At 34.5% G+C, this 18,710-nt stretch overlaps 1 protein-coding gene across 1 annotated transcript in view; it reads right to left on the bottom strand.

Annotated features, from left to right (window-relative positions):
• The window catches only part of SKAP2 (src kinase associated phosphoprotein 2), a 111,451-nt gene that overhangs the window by 70,728 nt on the left and 22,013 nt on the right, over nt 1-18,710 (bottom strand). Inside the window, exon 4 of the mRNA XM_031590139.2 lies at nt 18,384-18,488. Coding sequence (XP_031445999.1) covers nt 18,384-18,488 — 105 coding nt within the window. The remainder of the gene's footprint in view (nt 1-18,383; nt 18,489-18,710) is intronic.

The following is an 18,710-nucleotide window of genomic DNA, read 5'->3' as shown; positions in this document are numbered from 1 at the left end:
AGAGAAAGGGATATAAAAGTTTTTGATTCAAACCATAAACACTTCACTGGTACGGCCCAGAAAGTAACTTCATTGCTGGAGGTTCCTCAGTGCTCCGTTTATAGCCACCCATTTCTGAAGATTTCAACAACTCCAGAAATTTCAGAGTAGCAAAACAGAGAGGTGCTCCCAGTCTGGTAACTCTGTGGAAAACTGACATTAGATACAAGAGGAGCAGGCACAGACACTAAATATTTATTCTGATAAAAAGTTCACATGGAATTTCTAGCATAGTTCAACTTACACAAGCTGCAATTAAAATACCACAAGAATAAACAAACCTGTCTCTCTTGGAGATTGGTAGGCAGTGGTGAAAGAAAAACAAACACTAAAACTGCAGTTACAGGTTTTATGCATGCTACCAAAATGTTTTCCTTAAAGGATACTAACCAAGAGATATGTGAGCAAAAAAAGGAGCAAAATTAAAAACAAGAACTACAGTGCTTTTAAGTATAGAGCAGCACAAAAGAAAATATTAAGTAACAGCCACAGTAACGATGATCATGCTAAAATAACTGATTAGAACCCAACAGATCCAGTGGCAGTCTTGAAACTTGAATTAGCTTTAAGCTATTCAAAAATAGATTAAAATGAGAATGTAAAGACATTCATTTCTTACTAATTTCTAATTTCATTACTTTTTCAATTTTAAAGGCAAAACCAGACTCTTTGTAGCATTCTTGCATATTTCCTCACTCCAAAAATGACTTATATAAAACTTTAAGTTCTGAAATACTTTATTTCTGCTTTTAATTATTTCAGATTAAATGCCTATGAGTTTAAGAATTGAAGTACAATAAACTATAGAAAAAATGTTCAAGATACTTTCAAACATTACATTTCTAATTAAATTAGTAGCTGAATAATACACGTGGATTTTTCTCTTTCGTTATTCCAAATGCCCACTCAATTAAAAAGTCCCAGCATCCCTGAAAACTGACTTCTACATGACCGACGGAAATACTGGTAAATCCAGTGAAAGATGGCAGATGGTCATTGCGGCTGTTTTCTTAAATGTAATGCATCACCTTCATCCAAAATGAAGTTCACATTCATCCCCAAAACCCAACCTGCTGTTCGAACAAGCAAATATATTTGATTTTAGAAAAAGATATGTATATCTTGGTGTCAGTGAAATGTAAGAGTTCAATACATTAATATTTATAATGCACTGCACGAATGCAAGTTAAATTAATTCTTTAAGTTAAAAAAAAAGACATTACCATTTGCATTTCAACAAGTGAAACTTTTCTATCTCTTTGACAGAGACAAGACTATAAAAGGTCTCAAGTTTCTCCAATAAAACTGGAAATTACATCTCAATATTTCGTCAGAGATTAAAAACAGGATTTTAGATGAATTATCTGATACAAAGATGGAAGTGAGGGTGCTGCTTCAAGATCTACAGAAGTAGAGCACTTTAAGACAATTAAATGATTTCCCTGCAGGCAATGTCTTTTCAATCCAAGCTAATGACATCATTTAAGGAGGATGGTCCATTTAACTGAAAGGATCTTTTACAAGGCAGACAGACAGAAGGCAATCCGGGAATGTTTTCAAGGACTTCCCATATTTCAGAATTATAATGGTGAAATGCCTACATCAAAATCTTAAACTCAAACATTAATCAACAAAATGAAAGACTAATTTTATAAGAAAAATGTAATAAAACTCATTTTAAGAAGTTTTCCCTTCATTATTTTTTCCTTTAAAGGAACCAATTCTCTCCTAATGGTAATTATGCTGCTTTGGAGTAATGATAACACTCAGGCAGTTCAGTTTTAGGCTGCTGTTTTTAAAGTGAAGCCAAATCACTTCTATCATTTGGAAGTTGAAGAGCAACTTTCATAAACTTTTCCAGCAGTTTATTAAAGTTAGCTGTGATCATCCAGATAGAAAGCATATTACATTCTACCACCTCCAGAATCCACTTCACTATTGGTATGGTCTGGATACCCACCTTTAAATTGCAATGTTTAATTTTTTTTTTTAATTTATTTTTTATTTTTTAAGCTGGGGAGAAAGAAGGGGAGGAGAAGACCTCCCTCAAATTAACCAGTAAAGGAAAACTCCGTTTTATTAACTGTATCAATAAGTATAATTCACTGCCATAGCTCTTAGGAAGTTTTGGGAAGGTGATGCTACATGATTTTTTTGATTCTGAAAACCTGAGCAGAATGTTGTTGGTTTTGCTGTTTTTTGTTTGTTTTTAAACAGTTAAAGTTTCTTATAAAAATATTACCAAAATTAAGGCATTATACAAAACTTCAAACACCTCTAGTATTTCAGAATGCATCAGCTTAAATCCAACCCAAGGGAGCCTCTTTACCATTTACCATAGCACACAAAGCCATGGAAGTTGTATATACATTTCAATGACATCTGTTAATAAATGATGTGGTTCTGAGGATGGAAAAAAAAAAGTTTACCCTGTCCCTTTAATATCCATTTCAAATTGTCAAAAACTCAGAAAGCTGGAAAGCATGAGACACAATGAAGATATCTTACCATGTAAGCAGGAGCTAGAAAACAGAGCAAGTCCTGGCTCTAAACCAGATTCCTTTTACAATCTTGGACAAATCATCACTACTTTGCTTCCACTGCTCTTCATCATAAAAGAGAAGCAGTATCCACTTATTTCTAGAAATGCTGTGACACATTGTTGATTTCATTATGTTGCACACACGCACAAAAAAAACTGAGGAAAAGTTTTTCATTGTTTTGTTGATGGTTTTTTTGTTTGTTTGTTTTTTTGCTTTGGTCTGCTGATTCCTCCATCCTCCCGCAGATCCCCACCACCATCACATTCCCAAAGTAACATAAGCAGTTTGAGGGAGAGAGAAGAGCCAGGAGGAAGGTTACAGCATGTAAACTGGGATGTCGCATATGTATGCATTTCACAGAAAACTGCATACTTTCTTCTGTGGTAGCTATAGTACATAGCAGCTTGACAGGAAAAAAAAATGAGGAAAACATCACAAAAGATTCTTACTGTAAGAAGATGATTCTTATTACCTAAATCAAATTATTTTCCAAAAAAATTTTTATCCCTAATAGCACTGCTTCCTTTTCTTCTCCTTTTTTAATATAAAATCCTGTTAGGTGTAAATGGTGTTATCCAACACATACATATAGCGCATTCTAAACTGTGGTAGGTAAGGACATATGTCAAACCAAAGTTTTTCCTCAGTTTGAACAAGCACTGTTTGAATTCTCACTTTCTCTCAAGGAACAACTATAGGAAGTAGATTTAGTTTAAGAACTTATTTACATAATCAAGCTTTTGTCACTCTACAGTCCTCCTTACATTAGGAACTTGGAAATGGTGATGACAAAAGAAAACAAGTAATTGAGCATAAACAATTTCTACCAACTCAAAAAGAGTAAGATTCATTCCCTATGTATAAATTCATACCAGAGCTACAGTAATTAATTCTTTGAAGGACTATTTCTTGTTTTCCCTTCCTAAATTCACACTCTTGATTTGTGTTTTTTTTTTACGTTTGCTTTTTAATTTATTGCCATGAATAATGAAGCCTGTGCATGTTCTGATCTTTGCAGAACACTGCAACCCTTAACACACCAGAAAAGAGCCCCAGAATCTGGAAATCTCCAGAATCTATTTTCCATCTCTGCATCTCAAAATCTTATCCTACAGGTTAATGTACAACAGCATATGTTTACTGCAGGACACTGTTAAGAAAGCCCTTACAGTCAGCTGTGTCCAATCATCAAGAACTATACTGAATATTAAAGCCTAGATACAGTAACATGGAAATAGTAACAAGTAAACCATTTTGCAAAGAATAATACCATCGCATTCCTAACCACCTGGCCTTTGAGTTGACAGTTATACTTCTTATTCTAGAGGACAACATTGCTTTGACAGATTTAATTTCAATGTCTGCTACACATCTCCTGTAGAACCTCGGTCCTGCAGTAGGATATTTGAGTATCTGCTTAGAAACTTTTTCTCTCACTTCTTTCTTTTACCCAGATTGGGTTCTCTGAGGCATGGACTAATTCAAATTAAGTACACATACACAGAGTCCAGGATTCTAAAGCTGCTTTGATCCAATGAAAATACCTACAGCTAAATCTCAGTTTCAGATTGTATGTAAATTGAATTCTCATAACTAGTCAATGGATCTGCAACTACTAATAGTACTGTATGAGAATAAGAATCTGATCATCCTAAAGATTGGTTCCTGTATTTGCATCTACAATAGCTATGCTAACAGACTGTCAGATTTCCTTGAATAAACCAGCAGTTCTCTAAGAACAACATACTCTGACAACAAATTCTTGAAAAACATCTGGCAGAACTGTGTTAGAGAGCATTACGTGGATGCCACTCAGAAACATCAAAGTCCTAAAGGACAAAACTCCAGGATCAACTTCTTTGTGCATTAGCTATACCAATATGCTTTTGTATAACTACCAAAGTTCTCTACTGTGTGTAAAACTAGAAGCATATTGAAAAAAATAAACTGACTAATCACTCTGCTATTTGTTTGTAGTTTTTGAAAAGCATTTCATTTAATCGTCTGTGTATTAGCCAATAACACATAATGGCTGAAGAAGTCATTTCCGAGTGTGGAAGGGAAATACAAAGTTAACTCGGTTTTTCAACAAAGTTAGCTTCTTCATCTGTAAGACTATTCTAACACTAGTGTATTAGTGTTCTATTCTAATAATAGTGTATTAGTCATGAGAGCTGGATAACTGACTCTCAGTCTCAAAGGATTTATTAAGAATTACAGGAGGATCATCAGTGTAAGCATCAAACCAAAAGGACAAATTATGGCTTCATCTGTACAGCACTGAGAACCCAAATAACTAGTTAAATTGTAATCACACCCTTCCCTATTGTAATGCTTATCTTCGAAAAGCATTGTTCTGCTTTCATTCTTAAGAGGCAATGAAGAAATAATAAAAAAAGCACTCCTACTCTACTATTCAATTTATTTGTCAGTTTTTGAGATGATTATCATTGTTTTAGCTCTTTCAGATTCATATATATATATATATATCACAGTAACAACTTCTGGGATTTTTAAACATTTTGATGCAGTGTATTTGCTTCTGTATGGTATTCTTACCTTCTCATTTTCTATTCACGATCTTTCCTCACTGAAGGTAATTTTTAATTTAATTTCTGATTTGCAGCTAACTGCAGACATACTGAAGAAATTCTCCACCTGAAGAGAGATTCTTCACCTGAGGAGAAGTCACTAATTATAGAATGTGGAAATGGAGAATTATAGAACTTAAGGACTGGCCTACAGATTTAATTGAGGGTTAGATACCCAAAGCACTTTTCAAAACATAGCAAGCAGCTATTTGGTAACTACATTGCATGGCATGATTCACTGTACATTGTTATTATTCCCTAAAAAGGAAAACAAAAAATACACAGAAGTCCCTCATAATGGCTGTTTCCAAAGGACAAAGGCAATTAACACAAAAAGAAAAAAACCCGATGACAGTGTATGAGAGTGGCAAGGGAATTCAAAGATGCCATACACATTAAGTGATATTTCCTAAATTAGGTCTTAAAGACAAGAATTGTGGATTCCTCTGAACTGTTCAAATTTAAATTTGCTCCAGGTTTAAATTATTCTGGGAGGAGACTGGTTTAATTTAATTGTGCAATCTATGCATTTGTAAAAGTAGAAATCCTTCTAGACATTATCTTGTAAAAGGAAAATAAAATGCTTCTAATACAGGCAGTGGTGTAGCCACGCTGCCTTCAGTCTTCATATGTTTGGTGTTCTGCACATTTTAAAATATGCATTTACTTCTGCCAATCTGGAGGTATACAACTAAATATGATCCATAGTAATTTTATACATACACTTAACAGAACTTCAGATCTTCTAGAGAAGAAGATTCTTTTATAATTGTTTATTTACACTATGGCTACATTCATACAAAAGCCAGTCACCCAATATCTCAGTGATTGTTAATGAAACTGAAAGCCTAATTAGCAAGATGAGGGGACTAACCCCAGCATTCTGGCCCACCTCCAATTTGAATAATTGCATCTACCTATGCAAAAAAAAACCCTTGTCAGTTCAATTAGGTAATATATTCCTCATATCCTGCTCTTAAATTGCTGGATATTGTTTAGAGTGCAATTGCAAAAGCTACTGCATTCTGCCATGGATATAGTTGCATTTTCATAATAGCTATCTGACAATTCCTACATATTTTAGTGACTCGTTCAAAAATCCTACTGCTTATAAAAGCTCTCTGTATTTATTTTACTTTAAAGCTAATTCATTATGAATATATTACTGAAAATACATTACTGAAAAAAGCATAACATTGGAGTAAAACACAGGCAACAACTTAACAGGTATCAAGGTACTAAAATTAGGTCCTCAAGGTGTAAGATTCTCCTTGGCAATTCAGTCACATAACAAGCAGCCACCTTACCACACTGCCGTAGCCCTGAACATCAGATTTAGACCTCTCCCTGCATTCTGCTAAGTCTTTCCAGTATGTCAAAACACTCCTCAAAACCTTTATGTATGCATCCATCAAATTTAGCAGAAAAAGAAAGAAGCCACCAATCAAACCCTTCCAGAGCCTCCAGGACAACACTGGCACTTATTCCTACCTCTTGTTCAGTTGCATGCACACCCCATACACTTATTCCCCAGGTTGTCCACTGTTTCCCCTTTGCCTCTTTCTTTCATCCCTCTTTCTCCACCCCTAAAAATCCGAAAGAAAATTACATTTTGTATAATGATTTAAAATTATCTAAGAAGAATTGCTGATAGAGAAAAAAAAAAGAATTTAAGACTTCGGTAGGTTTGATGTTTACCTAGAGAGACATCTGGGGTTTATTATTGTCTCACTATTATCAGACTGCTTTCTTCTTTCCTCTTAGCTTCAAATTGCCACCAAAAAGGTTATTAGTAAGTGAATTCCTAGATGCTTATGTTAGCCATGCCCAGTCCTTTTACTCTGTACTCTCGCTTTAATCCTCCCTTGCCCTTAAAAGATACAGTTTTAAGAGACTATAAAACCCACATTTAAATGGTGCTTCTCATTGCTTTTAGTTACAGAAGGTAAAAGATATCTTTTATTTAGGAAAATACACAAGCAGATATTTGCATCAAAAATTCACATTAGCATTAGCTGTACTATTTCATGCAGTATTTCAGCAACCACATCAGCAATTTATTGCTCCACTATGGCACTACGGAAACTTCCACAATAAAACACTGGCCAGGAGCGAAAAGAGCTGTAAAGCCATAAAAAAAAAGTTTGCTTTTTTCTTGCCCTGCCCTCCTAGGACTGTAAATCTCAGGCTTTCTTTTTCCTAAATTGTCTTAAGGATTACCAGTGTTATAAATACCTTCGCCTTCCCCTGACTAGACACATTTTTTTCCTGTAGATTCACTTCCTGTAGGAAATGTTACATTGAGAAGTACACACACACAGAGTATTAAAATTGCAATCACTGCTACGCTTCTGTTAATACATTTAAAAACACGCTAAAAACAGGACAGCTTTCACTCTTATCATCACCTTCTGTAAAAAGGAATGGGAGATGGTAATCTCTCTCTCTCTCTCTCTCTTTCTCTCCAAGAAGCCATTTCAAAATACAGTAGAAAATAATTTCTACTAAGTAGATCTGCTGGGGAAAAAGCTGCACATGCCAATGATTAAACCTAAGTGTGCATCTGTCTTTTAAATATGCATAGCAGCAATAGCTTAAATGCAGGAGTTCAAATTGTGGACTGTCTTGCTGCATATACAGATTTGTATCAGGCAGTACTAAATTAAGTAGTATACAAAAGACAAAGGAAAAATTGGTTGTAAACTCTTCTGCATTGCAAAGATTCCTTTTGTCTGTCAATCAACAGGGAAGTATTATTCCACCATCACAAAAGGAAAACCTTTGGAGGCAGTATAGGTCTGTGTGTTGTGCAAATGTGCAGTTGCTAAGAAGCAAATATGCTCCTCTTCTAATCAAATAGCCCAGCTCAGCAATGCTGCTGGCTTGGGGCAAGAAGCAAATTCCACCAGCCACAAACTTAGAAACAGTCTTGAATTATTTGTTGCTGACCGCTGGCTGAACCCTGTCCTGATGAGCACCATCACCATTAGCCACTTCTCAGTGTATTCCATCAACCGATGGCAATAGCAGCATGCTGCAGTTCAGGCTACAAGAAATTGATCAAACAGCGTAATGAGACTATTTCTTCATGGAGGTTATTTTAAATGAATATAAATATTTTCTTTCTACATAATTTGCCACAAAAGGTCACTGAACTCCCCGTGATTCTAAAGAAAAATGCTGTAGTATCCCCTTTATATATTTGAGTTAGGATATCACCAACAAACAATTCTGGGCATTTTTGATGATCGTGTAAATCTTAATGAGGTGGCATCCCAGCCAATTGATTAGCGGCAGCATTTTATCTTTGCATTTGCAGTTATGAACAAAAAGAAGGTTTGATGCTGTTTTTGAAAATCACCATATACCAGTCCCCTTAAAATCGTTCATGAGAGAACACGCTTTGCAAAGCTGAAGACTTACACTTCTGCTGTTGTAATAGATCATGCATATTTAGCTATACTTGCCATCATTGCTTTATAGCTGTCGCTGAAGATTCTTTCAACTGAACTCGTATGTTAAAAATACCCACTTCAGAGTCAGGTTACTGATAAGGAGACCCATGCTCAGACCCCTCGCCTTTCCTCTTTTTCGTTAAAAGTCAACTGTGAAGAGATACTGAGAGATCCTTGGAATTTAATTTAAATCAACTGCTATAAAAATCTCACCAAGGCCTTCTTTGTCCTGTTTAAGATTTTCAGCCCTATCATTTCCAGTTCTTGGCAATTTCTCCAGTGCCGGGAAATAACAATAATATTGATTTAAAGAAAAATTGAATTGTATTTTATTAACACAGACATTAGGGTAATAGTACAACTATGATAAATAAATAACACTCGTTATTTTCTACTTTTAGGGTTAATAGTATAAAAATATTACAACAGGCCACTAAACAACTGTTCGTGTTTGAGAGTTCACAAGGTTACCTTGAACAATTTTAAGATAGCTCCCAAAAATTTAAAAAGTATTCTACAAAAAAGCAGATTTCCTACCAAAGATGACTATAATTCATTTATCTGAGACATGGCACTTGACATAGCTAAAATAAAAACATTCTCAAATGAAATGAAAGAACTTAAAAAAAACAGTCTCATCCTAACAGGAGTATACGTAATAGAGAACACTTTGGATTTTTATTTTTATTTTTATTTCACCCAAAATATTGAAAGCTTGGGTGGTTTTTTTTTTTTTTTTTTTAAGTAAATAAAAGCATGTTATCTGAAATGCTATTGCTCGTATTGTGCCAGGGTATTTAGGGTTTTATATGTATACATATGAACAAAAAATAAAAAGTAAATTAAACAGTGAATAATAATAACAACAAAATAAATTAATGAAGATGATTCTCTTCTCACCTCATTTGTCCATTAAAACACTATTTACAAAGCACTGTCTTCTTACTCATACTGTATGGCAGTGAAACACTTCTAAGACTTGAACAGAAAATACTTAGATGTGTTTGTTCTGCTGAGCAATCAATTTCTAGAGGTTTATATTTTGTAATAAAATATATACATATAAAATTTAACAAAGAGACTTGGTTGGTCGAGTCTTCCAAAACATAAGGCCTGTCACTTGTGTCATACAGACCCATTAGAGTAGGGTCTATTATGTTAGAATTCTAATAGTTCACCCATAACTTCTTCAAAAAGTGAAAGCTCCCAAGAATGGAAAAGGAGAAAATTCCATCTAACTGTTGAAGCTCTCTACAATAAATTGAGGTAACATGCTAGTGCTTCTCTTTTTAAGGTAAGTAAAAGAAGCCAATTTCTACACAAATCCATATTTTTTTCTAAAAAAAAGAAAAAAAAAAAGAATCAAACATCAGCAGCTCTGTATAAACTTCAACGAAAAACAAGATTCACTTTAGGAAAAAAAAGAACAACTGAAAAAAAAAAATCAACATCCACTAGCAGAAGACATCTCCTCAACTGAATTCTATTTGACAAAAATCAGTGGAAACAGCTAAGAAGCCAGTACAACTTCTAGTGCCAAGTAGCCAGATGGCACTGCTGGAAAAATTATATCTACAGACTGGCAGCTTGATCCCATGATTATTGCCCAAGGGAAGAGGAAGAGGGAAACAAGGGGTATTTCAGTGTGATGGACTAAATCAATTATCACCAGCTCACTATGGCATTTTCACATTATTTTTATACCAAATCCTAAATATCACTCAAACAAATGAGGACATTGGAAGATTGCAGAGATCTAAGAGAGAAGAAAAATGTATGCCACATATTAAAAAAAGCAGTGCATACTAAAGCATGCCTCCACGAGCTGCATGGCATAATCCCTAATATTGCCAAACAAAAATTTGCAGACGTTTGTGGTTAACAAGTAAAAACAAAATGTTTTTATTTTGCAGGACTTATTTACTGCTTTATAACCCAAATCTGCGTATACAGATTACAGAAGAAATCTCTGCATTTGTCAGGATTATGACTACATTCTTTTGTGTGTTTTTAACTCTTAACTCACAGGTGTACAACACAAATACAGAATAGCCACTTTGCTAAAATATACCAAAATTCGATCAAAGTTGGTCATAATCTCACCAATTCTTTTCCTGTTAAAATATAGTACTCAAGTCAGTTTCTGAAGAAGCCACTGATGAGAGAAAAAGCACTCCATTCTTAACTTCACATAAAGACAATTTTTTAACCCTACCTCTCTCAGAGAAATACAAACTCAAATTGCTGAGCACAAAATAGACAGAATTGTAAAAAGCAATATTTTTTTATTTTGTTGTTTTGGTAGTTTTTTGGGGGGAGGGAGAGGCTGTTTATTTTGGAGGGGGAACGGCTTGTTCATTTGATTTTCTTTTTAATTTGAATTCAATGACATCATTTTTATTCATTTTTTCCTCAGGCAACTGTAATATTAAGGTCCATGTCCCCATGTTCTGTACCTGTTCTTGGGAAGGAACAATTCACCTGTTATCTATCAAGAAAGACTTGGGCCACCATTACTTAACTTGTCTCCAAATCCTCATTTTATAGCACACTACAAACATCCTTCTGGGGCCAATCACATGCATTCCACATTTATCATTCCCCTTGCCTCCTCAGTACAAGGTGGCAAGGCACAATAGCAGATACGTGAGGCACATAAATTAATTGCATTGTTGAATATGCATTGTGAATATTTTACATATTACCGATATATACAGAAATACAAAATTTGACTGTTGAAAAACAGGAAAGAAGTGTTTTCTACAAAGACGGGATACCTCTAGAAAGTTAGTATCAGACTATGATGTAGTTCCCATTAAATTAGTAACATGCATTCAAATAGGCAGAGAGAATATTCAAGGAAGAGACCATGAAAATCTTTTTCAGACCAGAAAAGGTTTTAGCCCATTTCACAGTACAAGATCATTCAGAACTCCTTGCACAAAATGAGTCCCAAAGTATTTTTGTCAATATAAATAGTAGCAAAGACAGAATTAACATCCGGGTGCCAATAACTTTCATTGTTGTGATAATGGTGAACAGGTTCTGAATAAAATTAATAAAGAAACAGTAGTAATAATTTTAGTTTGGAGAGAAGTCAACATTCAATATTTTGATCTCGTACTCTACTCTTAATCTCACTCTTGAAAGTAATTCCAGTGAATATCTACAAAGATTTTCAGAGCAAACTATCAAACCAATACTGTCTAGTGACAAACGTCTGCAGGAATTATAGCTCCTGCTGCAATTTTTTCAGCAGTGAATTATGTCTACAAGTTCATTATTGCTATTCTAAAAATATTACTTGTCCGTACTGTGGGTATCATAAAGATTTCATTTGCAATGTTTTTTTTCCCCTTTTTACACAGCACTTTAATAAGCTTCTTAATGACATAGATTTTACTTTTCCATTCAAATTTAATCTCAAAATATATAAATATTAAACCATAGCAACTTCCTTCTTTCATAAAAAGAAACAAACAAATCCATTACATTATTGCCTGGATTGCATGATACTTGAGAGTTAACAGGTCTTTTTCTTCTTGCTTAAGCTCTACAAATGTACTTTGCACCTCCACTGAAAGCACTCATCAGTTAAAGCACAAAAAAAAAATGTGGGGAATATCTTTTACTTGGTGTTATTCACTTTCATGCATACACTGAATTAAATACAGGCACAAATTCCTAACAGTCAATTCTGTGGAAAAGAAAAGCCTGAACCAGATGACACTGTGTAGTGTATGCTGAAGGCTGACCCATCACCCTGACTTACTTGGTAGACACACACACAAAAAAAAAGAAAAATTAAAAAAGAAGCCTCTTGCCTACAAACTCAGCAACAACAACCTGTTGGACTTGCTCACCTCTAGAAGGGTGTTGGATTATCACCCATCTCAAGGTGCCACTGAGGTACTCTATGAAGCAGCACTCTCATTTAACTCATCTGCCTGGTCCTGTGAGGGATGAAGTAAGGAGCAGAATGAAAGTGACTTGTCACTTGTCACTAACAGGAATAATGAGGAATTAAAAGGAAATCAGAAAGTAGAAATTTCTATAGCTAAGGAAAGCGTTAATACGGCCCTAAATCTGTAATTGAACATCCTATCCCATATAAAAGGAGCTGAAGGAAAAGCTTCTCTCTTCCTTTTTATTTCAGCTACTCGTGATGTAGAAGAACTGACCGAGAAAAGCATTAGTCAAACTAGCAACATAATATAAATGGGCAAAAAAAAACTGAGTGCATTTCAGCTTTCTGTTCTTTTTTACAATAGCTAGATATCTTGAACAAAACTATGATATAATATGAAAAAGAATGGGTCAAACAAGTTATTGTTTTTATTGAGGATATTGTCCTGTCCAGTGGTGGAGCATGCATGGTTATTTTGTTATTGCTCAGTCACTCGAAGCAGCATAGACGAAATAAAACGAGCAACAAACCATGTCATTTCTCCCATGGGAGAAAGGTAAATGTTAAAAGAACACAGGGGTTTATTGTTTAATAGGAAGTTTTTCATCATGATAATTAGAAGTTCAACCATTTTAGTATCATCAATTTGTACACACTGTTAACCTACACGGTATCATTTTTAACTTCACCGTTGACTGTAACAGGGCAAGAAGTGCACCTGAAACTTCTGTTTCCTTACAGAAATTTATCCCTTCTGTTCTATGCAAATTGTTTAAGCCAAAATTAATCAGATTAGCTTTCCATATTTCAAATGCTTTTAAAAAAAAATCTTTCTTTTCCAAAATAAGTAATTACTGCAATATTCACTGCTATGGATCCTGTAAACAAACAAACAAACAAGCAGTTCAGTTGCTTGACTTTTTCAGCAGCAATTAAGTTTGGAGAGATACAAAGCCTCTTTTCAGTCTTTGAATACATACACGACAAAAGGAACAGAAAGGAAAGAAACTACTGTGTGTCCTTTATGGACAAACGGGAGTAAAATGTCAATAATGTAATATGAAACGTTAGGACATGTATCTGCTAATAGCAACTGCAGTGCTGCAATGGGACAAACTGCCTGGGAAAGACAGTGAAGTTGCAATATTAGAGATTTTTAGGAAGGATGAGACAGGTGACTGCCAAAAATCATTTCAGGCACGGTAAGGATAATATATTTGCTTGACTATAACATCTCTCCTGTCCAACAAGGAGCTGAACTTCTTTACATCTTTTGACTATTATTTCAACAAGGTTAATGCTCTCTTCTATAAATAGATTTGAACCTGGGAATTTATACACACCTGTTCCCACATGTATCCCATTTAACTTGGGAAGAGAGATTAAAAGAAATGTGGATTTCAATCATAAGCTGAGTTTGCAAAATATTCTTCATGTTTCAGGCTGCTCTTTAGTACGCTTTGGTTTTCACTGTGATTCCACCAACCTGCAAAGATTTTATTCTGGACGACAAGGTTCAAAATGCTCCTTCCTAGAAAACACCGAAGGCTGCAGATTTACGAATTGTCCGTAAGTGTCTCAGCCTACCTAATCCCCTGACATTCTCACTCCATTTAAGAATTTTCTACTAAAAAAGCATATTTTATTCATACGCTATAGTCAAATAGGGTAATTTGAAGACCATACAAGTTCTCAGACACATTTTTAGTACTTCCTTCATCTTCACATGCTCAAGGCAACATTTCTAGATTACCCATAGAAATGAATGTGACCTAAATTATTTTAATAGCATTCGCTATGATCTTTTTAAATCCAGTAATTACTAAATCACACTCACTCCCTGCAGAGCTAACCAGACACATCTTCTTCATAAGTGGTAGGTTCACTTACAAGTTCACTCACAATAATTACAAAAATGACAGAAGTTGTGTTCCTTAATAGTAATGGCATTACCTAGCACGGAATCAAGCTTCTATACCATCAACCAAAGGTTTCACAGTCAAAAAAACCCAAAACAATGGGGATCATAAAAGGTTATACTGTTAAAGTCTAAGAAAGTTTCAGTATGGCATTAAACCGAGATTTCACGTCAACCTAAGGAACCTGAGAATTAAATAAGACAGTAACATTTTCCCCATTAATATGACAACTTCATTATTAATTAACACCTCGACTAAAAATAAGTTTGCCAGCAACTTTAAATAAAGTCTTCCTTTTTCACTTCTTATGTATTTCAGTATGCTTTGCTTTCTAATGAACCTAGAAATGTATTTTCCATTACTTATGTTCTTTAACATACAGATGGAAGAGGAGTAAGAAATTACAAGGCATAACATTGTAATACAATGTACTATACAAAAACCTGTCATTTAAGTTGCAAGAAACCTAGTCATCAATAAGTGAAAAAAGACACCACTCAAAAATCAATTATGTTGAGTCTTTTGTATAGAGAAGTAGTACACCTTTCAGGCAACTGGTATTAATGAGCAGACATAGCTATAGAATCTCCATCTGTTTTTCTGACAAAGCTGTGACTACTCCAGTCTCTCATTGAAATTCCATTAATCTGGTGCACCAAGGACCAATGCGAAAATCAAAACTCCATCTAACCCTTTATCAGCTCACAATAACCTACAAGTGAACTCTGCCTGTTAGCATACAGCAAGTTATGATTTTGCTATCAATCAGGCTGTTAGCCAATAAAAAAAAATCAAGTTAAGAACTGAGTGCCTGGCAGTGCTGTTTTGTTTTGTCTGTCTTGGGTTTGGGTTTGTTATTTTATTTGGGGTTTTGTTGTGTTTTATCCCTCTTCCAATTTCTGTAGGGTGTCTGGACATGTAAGCCTATGCATCATTCTCCTTCGTTGTGATTTAATTGCTGCCAGCAATCAAGTCAAAGCATCACTGAAGTGTGCTTGAATTTCATTAGAAGATATAACTTATGCTACTTTCCTACAGTACCTAATAAACCATAAAGAAACCAAAACACATATGGCTTGAGGGAATAACTGGAAAATTAGGTGGCCATTTGGGAACGGAGTGAACTTTTGAACCAGAGGAACAGAGAAAAAGAAATATTAAAAGGAAAGACAGACTTAGAATGCACACAGAGACGTGTGGGTTTGACCTTTTCAGTACCTAGAAAATTACATTAGCATTATGAAAAATACATATCATGTTTAGAGTTTATAATCCATCAAAGTTTAGATACTTTGTTAGTGCCTACCATAAGGTAAAAGTCAAAAGGACAACATAACAATCAGATTTGACAAAAGGCCTTTAGGTGACCTGTGCTAATTTAGTTATCCCATACTTATTGTTAAATGGATTATCTCTCGTGTAATTAATACACCATTAGACAAAGGTCACACAAAAACTCCAGGATTTTACAATGACTATAATGTACACGTAATACACTAATTCTTTATCTGTTACCAACCGGGTGCCTTCACAAATTATATTCTGACAGTAACCCGGCAAAGCCAAGCAGCAGCGCTTTCAGAAGTCAGACAAATCTCAAAGCCTTTAATTCAAGTATAGAAAGGTAAAAATACATATGTATACATTTTTGTTTTTCAAACAGCAAACATGCTTCAAAGGTTTATATAAAATAATACGAATACACTCAAATAAAGAATGCTTCTCCATTTCATTACCTACGGTTATGCCCCTCTTAATGCTGAGAGCCTTGATTCTATACAAATGAGGCTTTACACCTACGCACAGCCCTGCTGAACGAAACTGGTAACTGCATAAGACCAAACGTCTGCCCTATGGATCCAGCTGCTTCACCAGGCTTAAATATTGAGCACTGAGAGACTGCTAAAAAATAAAAATTAAGTATTAAGCTTCAACAAACCCAATCATGCCTATGAAAACTGAAACAAATTGCACCTCTGAGGATCAATTCACCCCTTCTAAGATTCTCTTAACATGGATTTTTCATACATAGTCTATGTGGCTATGTTTGAATGGTGGTCTATATGTGTTAAAATCAAAATACTCAAAATGGCACACTGAACATTCAAAGAGGAAGAAAATTCCTAATTAAATGTAAATATTGACAGATCAAGATTTGCCACCTTTCCCTCATTCTGAGCTTCTACTAGGTAACCAAGGAGAATTTCTCCAAAAATGTAGAAGGAACAATGAGGTAACACCACCTTAAATGTAACAGAATCATACCCACCATGTTTCCACCTAAAACCTTAACGAATTAGCAAAGATACCGACGGGTGGGTACCAGACCTAGTCTCATAATTACAACTTCCAGAATGAACTAAAAATTAATTATTCATCTGTACAAAATCGTATAGTAATTTATATACTCTGGTATCACCATTCTTCAGCTATTCATTTAGTTTCCTGAACATTATCACTTTTTTCTTGATTAACTTGTTTTGAAACAAATATATAATCATATCTCCTATTAAACAGTCATACAATTTTGTCAGAAACCCTTTATGCAATCAGTACCATGTTATTAAGTTACAATTAGAAATAATGTTGAGATTATGTTTGTAAGCAAAAATAAATAAATGGAAAGTTGCATTCATCTGTAGTTTGGAAAATTAGCTTGGCTTTTCTAAAAGCCATATTCAATTTGACTGATAATTACATTTCAACAAGAAAGCAAAAAGGCTCGTTTTTATTTTATTTTTTTTTTTAGAAGGTCACATTGCTGAAAGTCAACAAGCTCAATATAAAAAGAAGTGTGATTATTATTGCTACACGTTTTACAGAGTTCTGAATATAAAAAAAACTATGTTATTCTGAATCAGTGGTTAGAAGGTTTATCACTTATGCATGTACTTGACTTATCCCTGTTCTGCAATAGACATAATTTTATACCTCATAAAAGCAATTTATGTTTCCAAAGGGAATAATCTGGATAACATAAAACGTGGAGTGCTATGTTGCGGGAAGCATATTTTCATTCAGCAATTGTATTTCGAGAATGAGCTGCACAGTTTGATCATCATATCATGTCAGAAAACATCATTCACTAGCAGGTCTAACTTCCAGTGCCACAAATTAATATACATCGTTAATTTATTTGTACATATACTTAATTTACTGCCTTGTATTATCCATAGAAGGTTTTTAATATTATTTATACAATAAATTAACCTCAAAAATATGGACACTATGCTAAAGCAAGCTTGTTAGCTACTGAAATATTCAATCGTTCATATCTTCAGAACAGCCACATTTAGCATTAAATTTAATGAATACAACCCAAAACCACATGGAAAACAGCTATGGATCTTAGATTTTCTTTTTTATGCAAACTCAAATTTAAAATGTATACAACAAAAACATTCTAAAAAGGACTACCTCAATGCAAGGAAACAATGTAGGAATAATTAATTTAATATTTTATGAACCTATTCTGCATGGAGTTTGCAGAAAAATATCAATCACATAAACTGTTTCATTATTTATACAATAAATAATACAGTAAGCCATTAAGTAGCACAATAAAATTAAGCAAGAATCTGATAATGTTGAATTAACAAACAATTTGTTAGTACAAATATTCACACTGCTTTAGCCATGATCTCTCTATAAAAACATATGCATCTACAGAAGATGTTTTGTTATCAGAAAGCGTGGGTTTGAAAGAAAAACATGCAAATTTGTGACAGCTTCACTATGCTCTAGGACCACTAGAGAGAGCTCTTCCGTTCCTTTACAGGTTCTTGTAAAGGTAGGAAAGCAGTCCAGCTGTGATGCTTATCTGTTTATCTGATTTCCAACACTAACATTCTCATCACGAGGCTCCCATTACACGAGTTTGTAGCAAACTGGCAAATCTAGTACATTCTAAGATAAACAGTGTCACATACCATCAGAATGTGCTTCATCCTCTTTATCACATCGGTCAGATGCTATTGAGGCACTGTCAGGAGGTGAAGAAAAGGAGCTCTCTGACTCTTCCTCATCTTCCAATTCTGTAAAGTCAAAAAAAAAACCCACATTACTAGTTAATACAGTCTGTCATGCAAACACAGAATCCAAAGGCAACTATTTTCATTATAACTGAATAATTGAGTCTCACTGTTAAGGAGGATAGTAACTATTATTTCAAATTCAAAAGGGTCCATTCTTCATGCACCTTGTACTTCAATGCTGCTGTTCTGGAGCAACACAAGTGCGTTTTGTTGGAGTGGTTT

This window comes from Phasianus colchicus, chromosome 6 (genome assembly GCF_987193195.1).
Source record: "Phasianus colchicus chromosome 6, bPhaCol1.hap1.1, whole genome shotgun sequence".
Lineage (NCBI taxonomy): Eukaryota > Metazoa > Chordata > Aves > Galliformes > Phasianidae > Phasianus > Phasianus colchicus.
The sequence above is the reverse complement of the archived record's forward strand: the minus strand, read 5'-3'. Positions and strand labels throughout refer to the sequence as shown.